A 23,982-nucleotide genomic window follows, 5' to 3' on the forward strand; every position below is an offset into this window, starting at 1 on the left:
CATCATAAACAGGATCCCACCCATGGGGCTTTAATGACTGGGTGATCAGCTGCATGTGTGCACCAGTGGTTGGTCTGCTCACAGCCCAGTGTTAGCTCTCAGCTCTCACATTCCAGCCTGCTTCACAGGACCGGCAGCTTGCAGAGGGAGCAGCAGCATCCCATGCGTGATTAAGCATCTGCCTAGAGCCTGACCTAGGTCTTGGTGCCTACAGCTCATTGCTGCCTTTCAAGGATTTGCCATATTCTCCTTTGGGTCTGTTTCTTTTTGGTCTACTTATTCTGTGTCAGAGCATTCACTCTGGTGCAGGGACTCTTCTTGTAGGCATTCATAACCTAAGTAAGTGCCTTGTTTCCCAGCTTCCTGAACACGTACCCAACCCCCTTCCTTCATGAGTAGATTTCCCCCACTGGTCCCTCCAAAAGGCACATCCCAACCTGCTGAATTCTGACCAAACACAGCTTCCAAAGGATATATTTCCTCTGCAATGAATTTATGAGGTCTTCTACTTTTGTCTGGAACTTCACAATGGATTTACATTCACATGGATCTTCCTCTGTGGATCACAATATCAAGAAGATGAGTTAAGTGGCAGAGAAAAGGGCTTAGATCAAAATCACTGAGACATATGAAATAAATCAATTTGTATTTTCTTTATCAGAAGCAGGAAGGAAATCAAAAGGTTATTCCTGTTATTTGGGTGATCACTTCTGGCTTTAAGCTCAGATGACTAGAAAGAGCTCACATTTTCTTGTTGTATAGGCCAGAAATATTGCTATATTGTTATATAGTGCAGAAATCATCCTTCCTGGATTTCCATTTTCCCCAAATCCCACTGAGTTCTACCACTGATGTTTAACGTTTGCCCCCAGCATTTGAATCTGAGTAGACACAGTGCTCAAAGCAACCTCTGTCCTCTCAATAGCATCACCATGCTGGGCCATACCCTTAGTCCTGTTCGCCGTTTGACAGTCGAGACTTGTTTGAGCTTTGCTCTCAGTGCTCCATCTCTTTAGCAGGCAGAGCAATGTGCATGCATTGGTTTGCTAATCTAGGTCAATAATTTACATATGATCTTCAAGGCAAATTAACTTAAACTGGAATAGAAGTAAAAGAGGGTACGGAGATGACTGGGAAAGGAGAGGAGATGTTTACAAGACCACAGTGAGTCAGCTCAACTGCTTAGCAAATGGAAGGGGGAAATAGGAGAAGGACTTTTTGAGGGAAAGGACATGACTTGCACAAAAGCACAACAGGATTAAGCCAGCTATGAGTAAACTAAAGCTGGATATTAAGAGGAGATTTCTAGCCATCTGTTGATAAATACGAGCTGGCACTGGAAATCAAACACACACAAATATTTCCTTTCCTTCTCTTTTTTTAACTCAAATGTTAAGCTCGTCACCAAAACTGATCTTTTGGCAAACAAACACTTTCCCCGAACTTTATTTGAATTATTTATTCATTTATTTGTTTGGATGCTGAGTCTTTGAATGTATTTGCTTCCTCAAAAGAAGTTTCAATGCAATATGTTGGGGGTTTTCATTGAGCTTCCATCACCTTGTTCTTGGGTCCACTCCTACTCTTTAAAGTAGCCATGACAAAGCGAGGTTTTATCTTGCAAGCCTGGCTTCCAGGCTCTGCAGACACAGCACCCTGGAGGGAGTTCTCCCTCAGCATTCCCCAGGAAGAAAGGGAGGTCCCGTCTTTAGGGATCTGGAGAACAGGGGATGTGCCCAGCATGACCCAGAACATTTGTAAGGGTGTAAGGAGCAGGATCTTATTTTCCTGAGGCAAAGCCCTCAACTTCCCAAGTGTTTTTTCTCCCTAACATACACCTAAGGACAAACCCGGATGAGTCACCTACTGCTACCCACTAATATTTACTTGGATGTCTCTTGGGTTTGGCACAAATAACAATGTTAGAAATAGCAAAAAAATAGGGGGGAAAAGGGGAGTAACATTGGGCAATGTTTATCGTTGAATCCGGTTCATGTTGTGGAGTGTCTCCATATCCCATGCCAGCAGCTCATATGGGGCACTCAAGCAGGTCTACCCGCTCATGGGAGCTGGAGCTGAGCTTGGCAGAGCTCTCTTGGGAACTGAATGAGCCCCATCAGAGCTGGGTGCAATAAATCTCGTTGGAAACTGGAAGGCAACATTTGCCTTGTGGGATAAAACACTCGGAGCACCTGGACTTGACAAGTGAGTGCCAGCTTCCTGGTGGGCCTGGCAGTAGAGCTCTCAGACGTGCTGCAAGGTATTCAATGCCTGGCATGAAGCTGGGGTGTTTGGGATTCGCTATGATCTGCCTGGTGGAGCAGATGCATTGCAAAGGGCCAATATTTCATAGGAGGCATTTGATTCCTTCAGAACAAAAATATAACTGGTAGTTCTTTTCAAAACCATTTTTAGACTCAAGTTATTTACAGGTCAACACTCCTTAAATGTCAAGTTATTCTTTGCCTTCTCTTGTCACGCCTGGCTCCCACTCACTCCTCCCTCAGCCTTTGTTTCACGAGGCTGTCCAAACGCGAGCAAGGTAGAGTTCATGTTACCCAAATTTATACACCCACAAGTCATGTGGAAGATATTAGGTCTTATTGCAAGTTGAAATGTGTCACCCCTGGGGTGCCTGTTTGACTGCAGAAGCAGCCAGTGGCTGGTGAGCTTCAGCTCAGATGTCCAATTTCGTGATGATCTTCAAATTAAGCTGGAATAAATCAACCCTTAGCTTCTCTTTTAAGAGCATCTCTCCTTTCCTTATGTCATTTTTGGCTGTTCTCAGGCCCTGGTACATTCTGAATTCATAATTTCTGAGTAAGGTAGAGAGGGGAAGGAAAGGAGAGAAAAAGGGAAGGAGAAGGCAGTTTGTGAGAGGGGGAGAGGGTTGAGGTGCATGGTGGCTGTGGTTCAGGTATCCACCTGAACTGTTGATGTCTCATGGTTCCATGTACCCTGCCAACTGTACATCCATCTGAAGAGGCATTTTTGTCCTTCTGCTTCCAGCCTTTCCATACTGGGACTGACCCCCCCCCCCAGTTCTCCCCAGTCCCCCGCTCTCACCAATGCAGATTTCCATTTGTAGCTTCTTCCCGATGTTGCTGATGGTTCTGAAGTCAGCCGTGTAGAAGTAGTGCTCAGCTACTGGTTCTGAAGCGATTTCCCTCAGCTCATCCTCGACGGCATTGCCAACTCCCACAGCAAACATCCTAAAGCCTGGGAGCAATGGGAGCCTGTCAGCTGGACACCTATGGAGCATCTTGCTGCTGTGGTACCCAGTTTGTACATCCTTGCTCACCTTCTGGACCCCTGGTCTCCACAGAGCTCTGCAAATGTTAACTGGAAATCACCCCCTTACCCTCTACTATCATAGACTGCTTTCACCCGGGGTTTCAAAGTAGGTTTGCAGGCAAAGTCCTACCAGAATTATCCGGACAATGACCACTGTCAGCACAAGAACAGTGCTCTGGAGCTATGAGGAAGGACAGATGATCATAACGCCCTGACAGGATCATCCATCCAGCTCACATGGAAGCAATAACACAGCAAAAGTAAAGAGTGGAACTTTTCAAAGCAGCCTGCAGCCACCATTCATCAGCTCCATCCTCTGTGCCACAGAGACCTTTGGGTCAGCGAAACTGCAGCTGAATCTCCTTCTGAAATTGCAACTTATGGAGTATGTCAAGAGAGACCCAATACTGGGAGGTGAGAACATGCTTCACTGCCAGGAAACTGATTGGCTACCTCTGCCTTAAGCTTGTTTCTGTTGAGCTGAACTGCAGTTTTCCCATTGATTTGAATGGTGATACAGGTTAACCCCTGTTTTGAAATAGTTTCTCCACTTGTCCATGTCTAGACACGGGTAATGCTTTCCCCTCCTCCCCTTTTTGCCTTGTTTTTCTGCCTCTGGATATATACAACAGTTGTGTTTTTTTTCCCCTACTGTCCTACTTAATTAACATGTTTGGAGTCTTGTTATAAGCATCTTGTTATTTATCCCCCTTGAAGAACTTCTGAACACGTTGGAACAGGAGAGGAAGAATCAAGAAGGCATAAAGTTTTATCATCGGGGAGGACTAAATTCTATAGATACAGTTGATAAGGACCTTTTGTTTTATAAGAGCTGAACATCCACACAACACACCAGCTTGCTTCGTAAACAGCAGCTTTTCATGAGCTCTCACCTGAGCTTTATTATCACATGCTAGCCCTTAGTCCCATCTAGTGGCGGAGCCCAGAGTTAAAGGGAAAGAAAGGATTTAGCAATTCATGAGCCTGTTCACATGGGCTGCATCCATTTACCACAGAGATGTCAAGACTGGGAACTTGCTCAGCAGGTCAGCAAAGGGGCAGATCTCAAGCTATTTATACTTCACTCTGTTTAGACGTATACATATATCAATATATGGACACTGTGCTCTTTTAGTGTTCCAGCAGAAGCTGGAGAAAGTTCCTTATTAGTGTGCCTGGGATTTGAGCAGGGAGTGCATGGATACCCTCTTAATCCATGTTTCTGCTTTGTTTGTTGTTTCATCTCTTCTTTTCCTTCAGCTGATACAGCTGAGCCACTCTTGGCCCTACAACTCCCATTGTTCTCTAAGGGGTTCTCTGATGGTTGGCTTGGCCTCACCACGAGTGCCACTGCTGCTGACCTGACTTTCATTACCAACATCAGACAAACCCTCAGCTTCTCCCTGAGGTTTCCTTCACATCTGTGTGAGGCATGCTAGACCAGTCTGCATCCCGTACCAAATGTGTGAAACTCCATCCTGCCCAGCACAGAGACCTCCAGCAGGCTTGCATCGAAGACACAGAGGGGCTCTGGGAACAAAAACAGCTGCTGGCAAATCAAGATCACTCTGAACTGCAGGTAGAGTTGCTCCAAGTTCTATATGAACATGCAACCACAGTCAGGCAGCATCTCAACAAAGTCACTCTATAGTAACATGTTTCTACCCTACGACATATCTCCAGAGAAAGATGCATACCTAGGATTATGCTAGGTGCAGTACTTGATCCAAGGGAGAATTCAAGACACCTACCTAAGTCTTTGGCTTTCTTAGCAGCATCAGTGATGTAGTCTTGTGACCGTCCATCTGTGAAGACTATGCCCACCTTGGGGACCCCGGGCCTGGCTCCATTGATGATGGAAAAGGAGCTGTCAATGAGATACTTGAGAGCCTGGCCCGTCATCGTTCCTTTCTCCATGTAGGCCATTTTCTTGACTGCTGCTTTGATGTCCTTCTTGTTCTTGAACTGCCCCAGTGGGAACTCCTGTCTGACAGAACTGGAGTACTGAACCAGGCCAACCTGAGCCTGTTTGTCCGACACCTCCAGCGAGTCCACAATTTGGTTGATGAATTTCTTCACCAGCTCAAAGTTCTCAGGCCGCACGCTCTTGGAGCCATCGATGAGGAAAACGAGATCCAGAGCAGATCCTGACCCACCGCTGCAAGCTGAGAAGAGGGCAAAAGGAAACGGCAACCAAGACCCCAATTAATTATGCAGGAAGATGTTACCTGAGTGCCATTTTATTGCTAATGGAATAGGTTTCATGAATCAGAACTCAAACCACAGTTCACACTCAGGGTTTCAAAATAACTCTTGGCTTGCTTTTCTGAGCAGAACACATCTACCATGTCCCAGTCCTGTCCCCACCATGGCATTGCAGATCACAGCTCGGCTCCGTGCGCATGGAAAGGATTACATACCACTGCAGGTCTTCCCGTCACTGTTCAGTGTGAAACCTTCTTTACAGGCACAAGTGTATGCTCCTGGGGTGCTGATGCAGATCTGCTCACAGTCGTGGTCTCCAGTGGCGCACAGGTCTGACACCACTGTAAGCAAAGGTGGAGATTAAAATCAGAGGCCATGCCAAGGCTTCTCAACCCAGCTCCTGCACAAAGCATGGTATTTGTCCCGTACACCAAGCGTAACTCAATCCATTCTGCAGCAAGACAAGACAGCAGAGGATAATGACTGAGATACAAGGAGAAGTTTACACAAGGCTCAAAGGCACAGCCAGGACTCCGTTCTGAGGGCAAAACCCATCTGTCTGTTGAGAGCACCACAATATACTTCACTCTCCAGAGCTACTGGATGAGGTTTGCTACCTTCTGGGCTGGCCAATACCCATGTTTTCCAGCTGTCATACAAATATGACTGGTGAGATCAGCCCCATGTACACTTGTCTTTCCTGGCTGGGATCCACATGCATTCACTTCAGAGCCCCCCTCACGTGCAGCTTTCAGATTCACTCTACAAACACTTCTCCTGCTGATCTCAACCTGGATCCGACTCCTGAGATGCTGAGCAAGCAGAAGCTGGATCGCAGCAGTTTGAGCCAGCAGCATTCTGTGAGTGACAACACTGTCACAGCTACAGCAATGGCGATGGAAAACGAACTCAGCAGTAAACAGGCCTGGTTGAAGCAAGTTCATTTACACATACCAGGGAAATCTGTGCGGAAAACCAAGCATTGAGGCCTATCAAAAGTCAAGGGGCTTCCATTTGCTATTTCAAGTTGTTTGTGTTTTGCACTTCTGGCCTTCCCAATCCACATGTCTGCAGATTGTGCCAGGGCTGGTAGATCATTCCAGCATATATGGAGCTCGTATCATTGGGAATATCACTAACCATGCAGCTGGCTGTAACGCTGGACTCTCAGGTTGAGTTCTCTGAAGCCTACAGGGATCTTATTAGTCAAGCTAGTGGTTAGATTGTCCCTTTTCCCATGGGTTTTCTGAGCACTATGGGAAACAGCTCGGACACCGCAGCACAGTCCTTCCTGCTGTCAGTACCCACAAACCGTGCTTTGCAATAGCAGGTGGAGTTTGGGTACATCTCCAAGGATGGTTTCATGCAGCTGCTTGCATAGCACGATAACAGCCCACTTGGCAGCTAATGTGCTGCTCTTCTCTGTTAGCTGTAATAATCCTTAGTGCAGCTCTTCCCTTGGATGCACCTCTGAGGGTTCGTACCATGGGGAGCACTTTGTCATCTGCACGTTAGGAATTGGAAGAGCAAGGCACAGAAAGGGGCTTTTTCCTCTTTATCTTTTGGAATGGCATCAGTGCCAGAGCTTCAAAATGCTTTGTCAGCCCTCTCTGTGTCAGGCTGACTCCAGGGCAGCCAACACCAACTCCCGCAAGCATGGCCTGGATCCCACCTACTGAAACCTTGTCTCTGTCCCTTTAGCATGAAGTATTTGCTCCCCTCTTTCATGAGCTTCTGGTGCAGTGACACCTGATTACAACACAGGACTCTCTTTATAAGCAGAATTTTCCTCCTTCCTGCAGAGGAGGACATTTTCCTCCACAAGAAGCTGCTCTTCCCCCCATCATTTCCAGCCTGAGTCATGAAATCTTACACCTCTGGAAGGAACTGGAGTTTCACAGGTCCATCTGTATGTGTTTGCAATGCCTTGCCATAGGCACCGCGGCGTATCACACCTTTTAAAAGGTGTTGCCGCACGAGATGGGCGCGCGATCTCCCCCAGGCCTCTCTTGCTGACACAGTAAATGGATATTTATAGGCCACCTCCTACAGCCTTGTGGGTACATTTGAAAGTAATAAAGCTTTCTCACTCCATTCACTGGTTTATGTAGGAGTATGTGTTTGCAGGAGAGCCAGGCTCTTTATATGCCGTGCAGAAAGGCGTTGGATACCGCACCAGCCGGGAGAGCCTCCTGCCTCACAAGGCTTGCAAAGCCAATAGCGTAGTCAGCAAAGGCAGTTCAGCCTCTAGCAGGGTAATGAAACCATTCCTTGCTGAAGTGGGAATTCCAAAGACAATACTGGGGGGGGAAATTACAAAACCAGATTCTCAGAACTGCCCAGATAGGCTTAAACATAAGGCCAATTATTTTTACTCTATAAAGAACGTGTTTTCCAGGTTCTCTTTCAAGGCCTCAAGGAGCACGTAGGTCAAGTTTACAAACTGGAGGCTTCCTTAACTGAACCAGGCAATTCCCTAACCCAAACTTGAAATACTTCAAAGGCAACTTCAGAGGTCATCTGTCTTTCATACTGCTTCATGCTCCTGCAGACCCAAGTCCTTGGAACGAGGAAGCGGATGGATGAAGGATGCTCACACCTACAACACCCATGTGAAAAGCTTGCAGCCCCTCGCAGCTCTTGGCTAGGACCCCAAGGGTTGTGTGGCGAGGACTTACCACAGAAGGCTTCTTGAAACTTGTGGGTCAGCTTCTCTATGACGCTGTAGCTCTCCACGTAGTCCACGTGGTCATCCTGGGGCTGGCTGGCTATTTGCCGCAGCGTGTGCATGTCCACCCGGCCGACCCCGATGGCAAAGATCTCGATGCCGGCTGCTCTGGCCCTCGCTGCCACATCCCTCACTCCATCCTGGGGACGCCCATCGGTCACAACGATCGCCACCTATGCAGAGGAGGGCAGAGGCAAGGTGGGTGCTCGAGCAGGCGTCGGTGGCACTGTTGCTTGTGGAGCAGGCAGGGTTAGGAAAGAAGGTTTCTGTTTCTAAAATGAAGGAGGAAGGAAATGCCACCCTCTCCTCCTCCTCCTCTTCCAGTTCTGCCTGAGATCACACAAGTCATTCTTTTATGTGGGATTTGTTTCTTTTTGAGCTGGAAAGGTTAAGCTGCCAGGGACCCAGCTGATTTAGTCAAGGGATAACTGGTGCATCTCGCCCCTAAGGAAACTAAAGTAAAGGTTACGTTCTGCAATGGCAAACTAACGCTCAAGCCAAACTCAAACTATGTTCATGAACCCCCTGCTGACCTAAGGACAACTTTAACTCAGAGTGGGACTTTAAGGAGTCTCAGGAAATGTCATGGAAGCATCATGAGATGAGGACTTTTCCCTATTTTATACATGGAGAAGCTGAAGCAGATGAAGGGGAAGAGATCTGCTGAAGGTCCTGCTGTGTGTCAGTGCCCAGTTACCTTGTTCTGCAATAAACAGCAGCGATGGAATCCTACCTCTACTAACATCAGCATTAAAGTGACAGCTGATTTAAGTGGAAACTGGTTTTCACCTTGGATTAGATGGAGCCCTGAACCGGTGGAAAACCTCCAAGAGTCCTGCTTGTTTGTCCATTTTCCTCTTTATTTTTCTTCTGGTAGGTGACATTGTCACAAAACCTTAATTTTTGTTCTTTGCCTATTCGTCTGCTCCTGCCCCTTTTCCTTACAGCTGTTTTATTGTGACACCGCTGCCAACTCCAAAGGCAGTGATTGGGTTGTAATGCAGTGTGGAGAAATACAACCAGCAGGAGCAGGTGAGCTGCTAAGCAAAAAAAAAGCTTCACATTCCAGGCAAATGCCCTCAGAAATACAGAAAGTAAAGAAAGATGAGATGAAAAATCCAACTGGCAGCAACGGTGAGTTCAAATGAGCCATCATCTGGTCATTAAGGCAGTATTTGCTGTTCTCCTCTATCTAAATCAGACCCACCAGCTGCTCAGTGTGATGGCTATTATACATCCTCAGATGGATGGTCAGGAGTGGGGTTCCCTGCCCTACTCATCCAAGGGGTGCTGACCATGCAGATGAAGTGGCCTCTTTCCCTCTCTGCCTACCCTTCTGCTGAGGGAGTGATGGATGGATGGATGGGTGGGTGGAGGATGGATGGATGCTGCAGTCATCTGTCCCAGAGTAGCACTGCAATACTAATCTGTTGCCCTGTTCAGAGCTTTCCTTCTATGAAAAACTTGGGTGAAACAGCAATAACGTAGAGCTTTTCATTCTGGTGCAGGACTGTAAGTTCAGGTGTGTATCTGTGCTTCCTAAGGGCTACGAAATCAAAAATTCCTGGTAGCATCACAGTTCTGTAACTGCCTGATTCCAAGGGAATCAAGAAATAAATTCAAGTATTTCCCTTCTGCTTGTGGCAGAATAAGGAGAAGCGTCACCTGTGGCAGATGTGAGTGTGTGATGTGAAGGTGGAACGAACATGAGAATCGGAGACTAGAAGAAGTTCTCGGGTTGATCCTGGACCACCGGGCAAGCCAAGGAGCAGAGCCAGCCGTGCAATCATGCTTTCTGCCAGGAGAGAGAGCCCTCGACTCAGCAGCTCTGCTTCCTGCATGCACCCAGGAGCTCCGAGAGAGGAGCTGCCAATTAGAGCTTATCAAAAGCCAGCCTGTCAGGACACAAGATGTATTATCAAGCAGCTTCTGCGAGCAACACCACCCTGTGAGCAGGTTTCTGTCAGGAGCTGCGTGTCTTCCTTGTGGTGTTTGTCACAGGATGAGGTGTTGCGTGTCCTTCTGGTGTTCCTCTGTCTAAACAAAGTGATTCTCCAGGTTTAACCAGTTCCTTTCATTCTTCCCATCAGGGTGGCATCTTGGCATAGGCGTGAGCCTCAGGTATGACCCAGGGGTCTGCTAGCAGACGTGCATCGGATGGAAAAGATCTTCATAGTTCATCTATGTGAAAATCTGCTATCGAACACTCAGAATTCATGTTGCTGTTGGGGAAAACAAAACTTCTGGGTGCAGAGAGTCTGGACCAGGCATCAGGAATTCATCAGTGAACCCCTGGCTATAATGAATGGAATAGTGATGCAGAGCCAGCACCGACCAGCCAGGGAGCCTGTCTATGACCAGGCCCGGGTGCTTACAGAGTAAGGAACAGAACAAGGACAACGTGATCTTGCTGTAGTAATCTTGATAACCAGGAAATCCTGATTTTTCCCTTGCATTCCCCCTCCAGACGCCTGCCCTCCCTGCCAGCCTGAGGCAGGGAGTTCTAGTGTGGAAACCTCCAGCATCCTGGGGGTTTTTAACATACCTCTGCATCATTTGCGGTCACAGGATTTGTGTAGTTCTCTCTGTTGTGACCTTGTCTCATTTAAAAAGCTGGGAGTCCTGGAATGTGCCTTGTTTGGTAAAAGGAAAAGGAGCAACCGCTGCACCCTGGAGAGGCTGACACTGCTCTGCAGCAGAGGGCTTGTGCTGGCCTCAGCAGGAAGCCATGGGAGAAGAATCAAGAAAAGGTGAACACATTTGCTCCCTCAAAGGGCTGAACAGGATCTTCAGTTTTTTCCTAAGGGAACTCAGAGCATTTTGCTTTTCAAGGTCAAAACTTTGCTCACGTTAACCACCACCTTTCCGCTTCCCTTCAATCCCTATCTGGATCCTTCATGTGTTACTTCTGGCATAGAGAAATCCCCCCTGGTCTCATGACACAATTTATTCTTGGTTAACTAAGACACCAGAGTGTTCCCAGGCATCCCTAGGTATTCATATTTCAGGGTAGGCAACCCTGCAGCTAATGAGCTAGCTGTGTCTCATTATGCAGTGGGTAATGTGAATGGTGCAGCAGCACTGAAAGGAGAACTGGGCAGAAAGTTGAATAAGGCCTTGATTTTCTCAGCAATTTGACAATCTATTTGCTGTCCTTCCTAAAGAAAGATAAAAGTATTTGGGCACCCCTGTAGTTTTTGATGAGAGTGTAAACAGACTCTGCTCTGAGCTCCTGCAGAGGGAAATGGTGCTTTTCCTTGTCCTGGGGTGACATTGGCCACACAGAACACAGCAAGATCAGATGAGGATCTTGTGATGTTTTGACTGGTGTCCCACATGGTTGCAAACATAGCACAGATTTTCACAAGGTCTTGCTGCATTTCTGCTGTGTGAAGGAGCAAGAACCATGTCCAATGCTTCTGGAAGCTTCATCTCCCTCAATTACTGCATGACCCCAGGCAGGCAACTGAGTCACCTTGGGCAGCATGAGGATGACAGAAGGGAAAAGTTTGCTGGACTTCAAGACATCATAGAAAAAGGCAAAAAATAAGCAGGGAACCAAGGAATGCAAGTGGTTGTGGAGGCTTCCACCTTGGAGATACTCAAAAGCCATCTCAGCATCACCCTGGGCAACAGCTCTAGTTGGCCCTGCTTGAGCATGGTCACGATGACTTTAGAGGTCCCTTTCTGTGATTCTGCCTCTTGGATCAACTCCAAAGTGGAAGGGAAGAGGGAGAAGCAGATGGTGATTTTATTTGCTTCTTTTTTAACACCAGAGATAAATCAACCCCCCACTATTCTGCTTTTTTTGGATGTCCAGGAAGTAAGGTTTTAGGGAGGCAAAGCAACTTCAGAGGGCTTTGTACCGCCGTCCCCACAAGCACTGATGCTTTAGCCATCCACAGAATAAATGAGATTTGCTTTTTAAGAGTTCAAATACTTAAGCTAAAGGCTTGTTTAATATGTTAGTAGGACATAGCAGCTCTTATGTGCGTTGAGATGACAGGAAACAGCAAGGATTGCAGGAGCATGTTGGATGAGTTGTCTGGCAGCCCAGCTGCGGAGTAGACAAGAGCAGGAAGACAGTCCATGAGGAAATGGTTACTTAAATGGTGTGGAAGAGATGAGCTGGACAAAGATCCAGGCATTTGCACAGATGGCTCAGTGAAAATGTCTCTTCAGCCTAGAGTAATGGTCAGTGCTGCATGGAAGGGGTCAGACTGTAGTAAGAAAAGAAGTATTAAAAGAGTATTGTATAAATCAGGGCTGTGCCCAGTCCTGACCTAAACATGATCTCCTGGTCTTAAAATAGACATTGGGGAATTAGGTGGAGACAGGAGAGGATAAAGAAATATGGTGAGAGGGGCATGAAGGGATTGCATAGTGGTCTTAAAAGAAACTGGACCAAAAAGATCCCATTTGAACGATAAACAGTAAGAAAACCAGAGAAGTCAATGGGAGCAACAGGACTGGAAGTCAGGCCCCTCTTTTAGGATCCTTCATTCATAACCCAGGTACCATCCCAGGTGCAATGACTGGCCACAGGTTTCCCATTTCTTGACTTCCCTCATCTACTGATTTAGGGTATCAGCTTAGTTGAGGGTTCTGGGGGTGCTGCAGGAGCTGAGTCAGGGTTGTGATTGATGCGGGATGACTGCTGCCAGGGAGGCCACTGGAATTACTGGAATGCTGAAAAGAACAGCTGGTTTTCCCTACAAGTAAATCTATTGGATGGATGAGGGTGGAAGGGATGGAGCCTGGGAAAGAACTACCTGGAGGTGTCAGATCCCACTTACTGGCAAATTAGCAACTGCCTGAGATTTCTGCTGGTGTGCAGTCCTGCGACAACTCCCTGCTTCTGGAGTAAAGCCTTTGTGCACTAATTGGCACCCTTCAAGCACCTTTATCCACTGATTTCTTTCAGTGAACCTCAAAGAATTTGACTGAACAACTCAACGTTGCTCCTTTTGAATAAAACCCGTGGCAATTAGGTCTGAGTTCCCCTGCAAGAGCTGAGCTGGTAGGTTCTGCACCAGGTGACTCCTAAGCTAATGATGTGATCGTGATGGCTCCTCAGAAGAGCTTATCTTTCTGGACCTGATCGTCAGTGAGACTTAGTAGAAGTTTCTTGGAGTGTATTTTTCTTCTATTATTACTCTTGGTTTTCTTCCTATTGCATCAAACCAGATTCAGGCTAATATTCAGAGAATTTCCCCCACTGTGAGCTCTGCAATAAGAGACCATATGAGGACGGAATCATTCGTATTTGCAAGTTGCTGATAGTTCAACACGGTGAGGGGGCACACAAGACCTAGTATAGTGTGAGGTGTCCCTGCCCGTGGCAGGGAGGTTGGAACTGGATGTTCTTAAGGTCCTTTCCAACCTTAACCCTTCTATGATTCTAAGAAGTGCATTGATAACCCTGCATGTTCATGGTTAGCTTCTCCCCCAGGGAATGTTAAGCTTGGTTTTCAAGAAGAGTTGGGAGGTTTCCACCTTCCAAAGGTTTTCCACCTCTGTCAGGTACCCCCCCTCTTGTCCCCACACAACCAAAGCACAGAGAAAACCTCCTTTCCCCAGCTGCTCCACGATGAGGCACAATCAGAAAGGAGCTTCCAAGAAACAGATCATCTTCTCACCTTATTAAAATTGGGAGACCTCACCCTGGCCCCTTCGGAGTCACTAAAAGCCCGGCTGATGGCAAACTGGATAGCCAGGCCAGTCATAGTCCCAGTGGAGAGCGGCTCTATCCTTCGGACCGCCTGCAGGAGCGCGGCTTTGGTTTGGTAGGTCTTGAGGGAGAACTCGTTCTTGACGGCACTGGCATAGTTGATGACACCCACCCGAGTGGAGTTGGGGCCCACGTCCAGCCCCTCAATCACTCGGGACATGAAGACTTTGACCTTCTCAAACTCGTGCGGGCGCACGCTGCGGGAGCTGTCGATGATGAACACCAGGTCGGTGGGTTTGGTTCTGCACAGGGTGCCTGGAAAGGATAAGGAGGGAGGAGAAAAATGAAAGAAAAAAGAAGAGGAAAGGATCCCATGGGGGAAAGAATGGTGTTGTTAGAGGGTAGAGGACCTGCGAGCTTCAATCCTTTCTCTGCCTGTCTCAGAGAGGCCACTTTAACCTAATAATCCTAAATGTTCTTTTTCCTGTGATAGAAAAGCATCTGTAAGAAAAGCACGGTGACTGGTTGACAACGTGTGCTTCTGAGGGAGCGAGGTGATGAGACACTGGCACTGCACTTGCGGGAGCAGGTTACCCGCTTGTCACCCCAGGCCATTGCTAATGTCTACATGAAACTTAATTCACTTACAGCAGCACGGAGGGAGGAATAAAGCTGTGAACTGAAGCCTGTGTGTGCACTTTGGCATCAAACAGCGTCTAAAAAGGAGCTATCACATTGCAGACATGGATAAGCAATCCCCATGGATATTAATTAATGAGATTATATCTTCATCATGCATGACCAGAAGCAGGCATGGAACTCAGCAGTTCAGATTCGGCCGTGGATTGAGGTATCCAGATTAACTAACCACCATACCATGAACCGGTCTCATGCTGTTCAGCTGTGGACTAGTAAATACTGTAGCACAGCAAAGACCAGCACTGTTTTGTTTCTGTGAGCTGGTGAGGGACAATACAATAGAGAGACGTAGAACCATGTAATTGATAGTTAATCTCTGCAACCCCATAATAAGACTGTAAAAAGTAAATGGCACAAACAGGAAGCATTAGCATTGCAAAAAGCTGAGTGCTTTTATTTTGGTTTTAATTTCTCATTTTCATGCTGTTTCCATCTTAATTTTCAACTGTGACAAAACATAAAAAGGACTGGTGTTTTTTATGGTTTTCTAAATGAATTGCCCTATTCCCCCCCCCCCCAGATCTATAGCATTCTGTTCTTTTCATTTCTTTCTGTCATTTAGCTTGTCTCTGTAGGGGCATCAAGGGTTCTGTTACTATTTGATTTCTGCAGAGAGGGACGATATAGGTTAGATCATAAAGGAGATTTCTGCGGACAGATTTTTAAATGTGAGCTTTTGGGCCAACAAATCTGTTCCAAATGATGACATAAATATTACAGCTGGTCCTCGGTGTGAGATGTAATGGAGCTTTCGGTCTTTCAGACAGATAAAAATAAATACCCTGTGATAGATCCATAAAGGATATAATCAGGTTAGTTTCCTGAGAGACACTAACACCGAATGTGCTTCTGGCTCCCAGAAAGGTCTCTCTCAAAGATGCTGTGTGGGGAAGGGATGCAGGCAATGCTTACTTGGTCAGATGCTCTAGTTGCCCCTAAAATGCAATATAACCTTTTCCCATGCGGGTGACTTCCACTTTGCCACCATAATTCATTGCAGGGGAAGGAAAAACTCAGTTGGCAATCTATCTGCAGCATTGCAAATCCCTTTACCAAAGGTTGCTTATGCCTATTTTACAGGTGAGAAATGAAGGTACAGAGAAAGGCTCAAAGTCTTGCAATCAGTTCTGTCAGAAATAAAGGGCAGATTCCCCTTTGCCACTGTAACTAATGAATCTCCTCTGGTTTTAGTGACAAACCCAGTAAGAAAAGTTGGGTTTTTTTTCCTAGAAGCATTTGGATCCAATAGAAGTTTTCTAGATTTATTATTTTTCTTTACGGAAGCTCAGTGATTTTGCCTTAAATAACTTTTTTTAACCTCTTTTTATGAGAGTGAAGTATATTTCAGGGCAATGAAGAGAAAAGAAGAGATATCAGATGGGAGCTTTGGGATTTCAGCCTGCCTGTTCAGAGCCCCAGTGCACACATCAGGTCTGCAGGACAGGCCTTGGTTATCTCCAGGAGGTGACAGTCTTGCTCTGATTGACATCTTGACTCAGCAGAGTTGATCTTAAAGTTGAATTAAACCAGAAAGAAAATGCTCCTCTGTTTTTAACAACGTCCACACTTGGAGTAATTCAGGAGTAACTGAATTCCATGCACTGATTTAGCAGAAAATCTCTCCTAGGGCATCTTTGCCATATTCATTAAAAGAACAGGAAACCTGCCTGGTAAGTCAGAAGGTGCTTATTCTAGCAGCAGTGATTGCCCACGGTAGGGCTGACTTGAATGACTGGCCTGTTTAGTTTCCTGCCTTCTGTAGTGCTTAATGGCTCTGCAGCAAAGATAACTCTCCCTTTCCAAATTAGTGAGGAGAAACTGCTCAGTATGTCAGAAAACTCCCCTTCGTGAGCAACAGCTAACGCCGCAGTCCCTGTCATGCCTGTTTTACAGTTGTCAAGCTGCCCAGGTATATGCATTATGCATCATCATAAGATCATTCAAACAGTTTTAGAACCCAGCAGTAACTTTTGCCTTGGCCACCTCTCCTCCACTGAGTTCCCCAGGCTGGCTGGAGCGCCCGCAGCATCCTGCTCCTGGCAGAAGGGAGATGCTTCCTCACCACCAGACCCTCCAGCCTTTCCCTTTGTGTTTGGTACTTGCTGACACTAATTGCAGACTAGGAGTCAGAGACCGTGCAAACTAAAGAGCAGGCAGCTCCTCTCCCATCTGGCTGCTCCACACCCTGCTTGGAAAGGTGAACAGAGCAGGACTGTGCTCAAGAACGGATAAGGGGAAAGCCTCAGAAAGGCCCATCCTCAGCATCCTGACCCAGACCTTCCTGCTCAGCGAGGTTAACCAGAGCCTGGGATGTCTGGCCTCAAGCTCCAGGCAAAACCAGCCCTCTGCAGAGCTGTGTGGAGGAGAAGCAGTTTTGGAAGGCAGAGGAGAGCCCTTCTCCTGTCTAAGCCTCCTACAGCTCAGAGACTGCTGCTATGCTGGGGGCTAAGGCTGACCTGCTGCCACCTTTGCTGTGCCTCTGCATAGACCTCCCACTATATCCCTAAAGCAGTGTAAGGGGCAGAATCAAACCCATCTCCAGCCTTTGCTGCCTTGGGAAAGCACTTGAGAAAGCTCCTTTGCTTCCTTGACTGATGTTGGGTGTTTCTTCTTCCTTCACCTCCTTCTCTGTCCCAAAGCAGGCTGGTGGCAAGGAGGCAGAGGACTCACACCAAGCATCCCGCTGCTGAGCTCCCCACTTACCTCTCTGCTGTGGAGGTGTCCCACAAACTCCATAGCTCTGGAGGAGAAGCAGCAAAGAGAGCAGCAAGGCAGAGAAAATCCTGTCCATGGCTGCGGAGGAGCCAGTGCCTGGATGCAGAGTAGCAAGCACGAGCCTTGGCCCAGAGGTATTAACCTGCCCTTCCTCGGGGAGGCATGGGGCCGGCCCCTGACACGTGTGAAGGGCTGGGGGGGCACCGAGGGGAGAGGGACAAGCAAGGAGGACTAGGAAATATTGCATGAAGATGGGGAAAGGGGGGGGGATGTCCAGCTCTGCCGGCCCCCATCCCCTCCACAATGGCTTCATTGCTGGTGAAGGGGATGGGAAGCTATAAAGAGACCCGCAACAGCATGGTATGTGGGGAATCTGGGACCGTAACAGTGGGAGCAGTGAAACCAGCCCTGGGGAGCTGGGGTTAACCTGTCAATCACCAGCTCCCGCCTGCAAACCCTAGGCTTTGCCACTGTAAGCAAACTGCAGTGTGTCCTTCCTCCGGCAAAGCCCAGGGAGGGGTGATGGTGGGAATAGGGGGGGCACGGGAATAGCATCACACAAATCATCCCTTTGCCAAGAGCAGGGCTGGAAACCAGCCTGAGGGACCAGGGGACTTCGCTGCCTTGGCGTAGTTTGCAGGCAAATGGTTGTAGGAGAAGGGGAGAGGAAGAGGAGAGCAAGGCTTGGGGAAGAGGAATGAGCAACAGCATCGGATGCAGAGCAAATTCCTTCCTGCGGGAAACAGTTGCTTCTCTATGAGGCTGTGCCCCTGGGCAGCAGAGGAGGGAGGGAAAGAAAGAACTCAGTAGCCTAAACTAGATAAATAGACAAGAAACTCAGCATAGACAAACAGATTAGAAGTTTGATTTATTTCTTACAGTGTATCTTTTGGGTCTCTGCACATGAGGGAGATGCAGCTCCTGCCACAGAAAGCCAATAATCTAAACCAACAAATAAGACTGATGATGCTGCAAGTGAGCAGAAATCCAATGTTTTCTTTATGGCAGAGCAGCAGGGAGATTTGGTACCAGAGGAAGGGGAACTTAATGATGGGTTTGTCACAAAGCAGTGCATCTGTTTTTTTCCTAAGTACCATATTACAGTATTGTCAGTTGATTGAAGCCCTTCCAAAGATGGATTAGTCTTTGCTCACCTTTCCAGTCACACACCCTTGGAACACTCATCCATTTAATCTGCATTGTGTTAGTGCAGGGCTGTGGCAAACTACCTTTAATTCAAAGCCCAGTTTCTCTTTCCTTATCCAGATTCCCTCTTTACTCCCAAAGTGCTTCAACAGAGACTGAGAGCTCCTGTGGAGAAAAGCCCTTTGATTAGGAAAAAAAGGGACCTGTCCTTAGTGAAGCTGCCAGGTATTCTTAACTCTTTTAACATTAAAAGTGTTAATGAAAATATAAAATGTAGCTATGGTCTCATGCAAAATCAGCACAGATTTGCCCCACTGCTGTCTTCCCAGGTACCCACCATCAATCGCAGGCCTTCATCCTTCTCTGGAGCTAGCTGGACATTTTTAGCCAGAAGGAGAAAATGGTCCAGATGAGGCTTTTTGCTCCCATTTCACCTCTTTCTGTCTTTAAGCCCCTTTTCCCAAGCTTTGTGACATCTTATTTATTTGCTTATTATTTCAGAGCCCTGGGATTAAAAGGGCTGCCATGAATGATGTGAAAATCACAACTATGGTCACAGGGTAGTATAGAACACACACACACACACACACCCCTTCACATATACCTGTGCATGCACAAAGAAAGAGCTCAGTGCAAAAACTTTGTCTATAAATGCTTATGCCTGTGAATGGATGCATAAATATATACACATGTGACCATACATGCACGTAAACATGATTGCATATGTGTTTCTGTATATAAATATGTATGTGTGCACATACATGCAGACATATAACTCTCCTCTATACATGCTTTTCATGGGTGTGTTTCTACATGCATGGATGCAGATGGGTGCTAAGATGTATAAATACTATTCACTGATATCCTTGTGTGCTTATATGCACACAGATGCGTTTGCTCCCCCAGCACCTAGAACAGCCACACTGGTGCATTTACAACTCTTAGGAAACAACATGAACCAAAAACATAAAATCAGGGAGATTTTACCTCCAGCCCTGTCTGCGATGGGGTTTCTCCTGTTGCTCTGCCATGCATACAAGGATCTATTGGTGCAGACAGTACTCGCTTGCCATGAATAGGGATCATTCAGAGCTCTCCATAAATGAAGTCTCTATGGCTGTTCTCGCGGAGGAAAATATAAAGTTTCTCTGTGTCATTTTGCTGTTAATTAGCAAAGGAAGATAAATACATTTCAGGTGAATATTTTCTCTAGCAGAGCTTGTGGCACACAAGCAACATTAAAGCTTTGAGAAGGCGGCGAGAGGCGAAGGTGTGCTGGATCCCAGAGCCCTGCATTTATGCCTCTGTAAAAGCCCTGTTTGTTTTGAAAATATGAAACATAATTTTTCCCCAGGCCTCCAAAAATGAAAACACCAAATTCAATATTTCGAGAGGAAAATATGCATTTAAAGCTCTTCCCGAGCCTGCTTGCGCCGTAAACAGACAAACCGTTAACGGCTGATGCTGGCCCCAGAGCAGCCCTGTCATTCTGCAGAGCCACTATTGCTGGCTTCACATGCCCTGGCACAAGGAGGGTCTGCCTTTCCCTCCAGCACAGTCACATCCATGTCTCCTTACTAAAAAAGGGCTTGTTGTAAATACCAGATCCCCTTTTGATTCCACAGCAGGATGGTCAGCAGATGCAAGGAAGGACAGGACAAGGGGAATGGCTTTAACCTGCCAGAGGGGAGACTGAGACGAGCTCTTAGGCATCAGCTCTTCACTGTAATGGTGGTAAGGTGCTGGCACAGGGTGCCCAGAGAAGCTGTGGCTGCCCCATCCCTGGCAGTGTTCGAGGCCAGGTTGGACACAGGGGCTTGGAGCAAGCTGCTCTAGTGGAAGGGGTCCCTGCCCATGGCAGGGGTTGGAGCTGGAGGAGCTTTAAGGTTTCTCCAACCCATATGGTATTTCTGACCTGGGTTTGCACCCACAAATTATGACCACTGAGACTATTCTCAGGATGGAGCTGACAAATTACCATTTTTGGAGACACCTCCTGCACACGCTGTGATGATCTGCTCTGCTCTACCAACACTATGGGTAAAAAACCTTTGCCGATGGCTGCAGCCTCTCTGCTCCCACCGGCAGGAGCTGCTGGAGCCACCTCCTTGTTGCTGTTGTGAGACCATGGTGCTGATGCCTTTGTTGGCCAGTTTGGATGAATGAGCTTGGCTGCAGGGTCTGGATGTCACAGCACGGATGAGACACGTTTAACAGCATGGCAGCATGAAACTCACTGTCGAGTGCTTAAACTGCTGGGAGACTTCAGCTGGAATGTAATATCAAGTGCTTAGCAGGGCTGGAGAGCCTTTGCACTGCCCTAACCACCAACACACCTAACAGCAGCCAGAGCTTTTGCTTGTGGGTGAGGGACTGTATTAAAACAAAGAGCTTTCCAAATGCAGACAAGTCCAGCAGAATACTCCACTGTGAAGCCACTAGATGCAGTTTATCCTCCCCAGCATGACCAGTTGGGGAAGCATCATCCGTTGCCATCTGAGCAAGAGAGAGGTTTTCCTTGCTTACTGTGCTGCATCCTTCCTTGTCTTTCTAAAACCTTTTCCTGGTTTGTAATATCCCGATGTTAAAATGCCACTCTGCTGGATGCCTTCATTTCACGGATAATCGAATCTGCCAGCCTTGGGATGGGCCAAGAAAGAGCAAAGCCCAGTTTAAGTGTTAAAAGTACTAAAAATCAAGCACATCCATAATACGCTTACAGCTGGAAGAGGTGGTAACTTCTCATGTGTCATAAACCAAGCAAGTCTGATAGCATAAACTGTACAAATAGAGCTTATTTCTCTATCACTACGTGCATAACATCTCACAGGAATCAGATGGGAAAAGCCAAGAGAAATGACATTTTAATTTCAACAGCGCAGACATGCTTTGTTTTCATTTGGCATTTTCCTTTTCCAATTTGCTTTGCTCGAGTTTTATTTTAAACCAGTGTATTTGGTTTATATTTACATATTTCCAATGAACATGTCATTATTCCATCTAATAGCTTAGGCTACATTTCACACTGCAACTCAAATGATAACATCAAAATGAATCAGTCCCTCCGGCACATCCATGTAAATGACCCAGAAGAATGTGAAGGTTTTCTGGGGAAAAAAGGGAAATCAAACTTCAGAGGTCTCAAGACTTTTCCAGACTTCCAATAGAGCTCAAAATGAAGCACAGTGCTTGTATCTGTGGACCGTTCTTAGAAGCGATGGGAAGATGCTGGCCACGTTACACCAGTTGAGGCAGCAGAGCAAGAAGAGGTTTGGCATGGGACAAGCAGCCAAACGCTGAGTAGTTTGCTACTGTGTAAGATGTGTATTTCATTCTAAACACACCTGGTATAGCTCTAACAGCTTTCTCACCCTCCAGCCACCAGCAAACTCCAGAGTTTAGCAAAGTGCTCAGTAACTTTCTTGTCTTTCTCTTTGATGTTCCCAGGTGAGTGTTTTGGAGCTGGATTCGCAGCCTCCATTCGTCAAATGCTCAGAGAAATGGTGACAAAAGCTGCCATTTAGTCAAAGCTCCAATTCTCATATTTTATCCCCACGGTATTTCTATTTCAGGTTGTTACAGGGAGTGCAGGAGTCCCTCCCTGCCTGCTTCATTACCAGAAATGATATTTACTGCAGCACCACCATATAGCAAAAGTGGTATTTACAGCAGTGGGATAAGTGCAAAGCATAAAAGAAATGATGTAAAGGGAGAAAGACTGGGGAGGAATGAATGGCTTTAAGTATAACCTTTTTGACAACTCAGGATCAAAAGAACTGCTGTTTATCCTTTGAGCTGCAAATGGCTGGCAAATATCCTTGCGCTTTGATGCTGTAAATAGTAAATGCTGTTTATGGGTAGTCAGTGTTTATGCATTTTATGGGTCACATTTATTTCAGAGGGATCATTTTTTATTTGCTGTGTTAACCTTGCCCACATCTTCCCCTTGGGACTGAGTTGCCTCCTGGACACTATTCCTGGCTCTCCTGCTGACCACCTGCAAAACCTTGGGCAGCTCATGTCCTCCTTCTGTGTCTTGATTTCTCCACCAGCAACGTTGGTCTGGACCAGAAGTCCCTAAGGTTACATCTAACTTACTAAACCGCTTGAATGAAACAGCAGTATAAGGATTGCCACTTGCAAAGATCATGGGATCACAGCATCATAGAATGGCTGTGGTTGGAAGGGACCTTAAAGATGGTCCCTTGATTCCATCAAGAGATGAAGGTCACTATGCGGGCTGCTCTTTTCTCTAAGGTGAATGAGCCAACATACCTGCTGGATGTAGGCAGCCATACAAAAGGAGGTATGGGTAGGAAGATGCAGCAAGAAAGACTCTGGAATCATCCAAGAAGAGAACTTCTTTGTAAAATTGCTTCCACGAGCAGAAATGCTACAGGAATCCTGTGGGCAGACACAGGGATGAGAGATCCACAGCTGGAGTCCACGGGGGCATCTGGCCTGATGGATGGGTGTGCAGATGGAAAGCAAACAGGAACAAAAGGATTTGGGCTGATGCATGACCACCCTGCCAGTTTCTGTCATTCTGGGCTCACCACTGGGAACAGCGGTCGCAGTGACTTCATTTGAGTGGTACAAGTGAATAATCATCTTAATGAAGATGTCTGCAGGAGAGCTGAAATAAAACATGTCTTTTTTAATGATGTTTGATTTGTGCATTTATCATGGTGCCTGTCCCGGGCTCCAGGCACAGAATCCTGGAAGGTTTATAGGTGTCATTCAAACCAGCAGGAACCAAGGCAGGAGTCAAACCAAGAAAGGCAGCACGGTCCCTGTGGTGCAGGACAGCCTGCAGTGACAGGCTCCTGGAGCAACGCCACACATCCATCACCCGGGATTCCCTCTGCTGCTCCAGGGCCAGTCGGGATGTTGGCTTACGTCAGCTCAAGAAGATGCCAGGGAACGCTGCCAAGTTGCTGTCTTTGCCCTCTTCAAAGTCTATTTATACCCGGTCATGGACATCAGAATACCCTAGGGGTAGGAGAGACCTTTCCATCATAGCGGACGCTATGACTTGATCTGCCTGGTTTCGAGCACTGTTGCATTATGCATTCTTTTTGCCAAGTTGCCAGCAGCTCCATCATGTTTCTGGATGCCATTTCAAAGTCTGATAGAAGCCGGCACCAGAAAAATGCTTCCTATCCTCTCCGGGCTTTACTGACACTGTTCTCTGCCAGCTTCGGGGCTGTTTAACATCCAGGAAGATTTGTAGAATAAGGAATTTTGCGGAGTTTCCATGTCAAAAAGTGTCTTACAAAAAGGTCTGTCCTGGGTTGCTGGAGCAATCCATGCTGGTTACCTCCACCAGGAAACGTTGCCCATCAGTGAACAGGTTTATCTAACAGTTGACTAAAAGGCTGTGAATGGTGCACGGGAGCACTTCCAGCATGTAACTGGGGTTTGTAGCATTGCCCAAGGCTGAGGGAAGGAGCCTCAAGGAGGCTGTCCTGTGTCAATAAAATGAAACACTGCTGCAATGGCACAGAGCAAAACTCCATCTCAT

At 46.9% G+C, this 23,982-nt stretch overlaps 1 protein-coding gene and 1 long non-coding RNA gene across 3 annotated transcripts; one reads left to right on the forward strand and one right to left on the reverse strand.

Moving 5' to 3' along the window:
- Positions 1 to 379: 379 nt before the first annotated feature.
- Positions 380 to 19,986, reverse strand: MATN1 (matrilin 1). Of its 2 annotated transcripts, XM_061449930.1 has the most exons (8): positions 19,446 to 19,986; positions 18,467 to 18,623; positions 13,867 to 14,213; positions 8,178 to 8,400; positions 5,715 to 5,840; positions 5,046 to 5,459; positions 3,067 to 3,219; positions 380 to 556 (listed from the first exon to the last, which is right to left on the reverse strand). In XM_061449930.1, the coding sequence occupies exons 2-8, from the start codon at positions 18,510 to 18,512 to the stop codon at positions 390 to 392; spliced, it is 1,476 nt and encodes a 491-aa protein (XP_061305914.1). In that variant the 5' UTR covers positions 18,513 to 18,623; positions 19,446 to 19,986; the 3' UTR covers positions 380 to 389. The 2 variants fall into 2 exon arrangements, with proteins under 2 accessions (XP_061305914.1, XP_061305915.1); XM_061449931.1 differs by lacking the exons at positions 18,467 to 18,623; positions 19,446 to 19,986 and adding an exon at positions 17,301 to 17,388.
- On the forward strand, positions 16,581 to 22,168 carry LOC133267576 (uncharacterized). Its single transcript, XR_009742803.1, has 3 exons — positions 16,581 to 16,692; positions 17,237 to 17,446; positions 22,031 to 22,168. It is a non-coding gene; the product is annotated as an uncharacterized LOC133267576 (long non-coding RNA).
- The last annotated feature ends 1,814 nt before the right edge of the window (positions 22,169 to 23,982 follow it).

This window comes from Pezoporus flaviventris, unplaced genomic scaffold (assembly GCF_033815535.1).
Source record: "Pezoporus flaviventris isolate CSIRO_AGI_PZ_B2104156 unplaced genomic scaffold, CSIRO_AGI_Pfla_v1 ptg000008l, whole genome shotgun sequence".
Lineage (NCBI taxonomy): Eukaryota > Metazoa > Chordata > Aves > Psittaciformes > Psittacidae > Pezoporus > Pezoporus flaviventris.

Bases quoted from the DNA above. Each gene is read 5' to 3' on its own strand.
- MATN1 (XM_061449931.1), bottom strand. From the start codon at position 17,388: ATGGACAGGATTTTCTCTGCCTTGCTGCTCTCTTTGCTGCTTCTCCTC. The intron at 5,841-8,177 runs GTAAGTCCTCGC...CTTTGCTTACAG, and splicing joins GTTTCAAGAAGCCTTCTGTG to TGGTGTCAGACCTGTGCGCC. The intron at 5,460-5,714 runs GTATGTAATCCT...CCCTCTTCTCAG, and splicing joins TGACGGGAAGACCTGCAGTG to CTTGCAGCGGTGGGTCAGGA.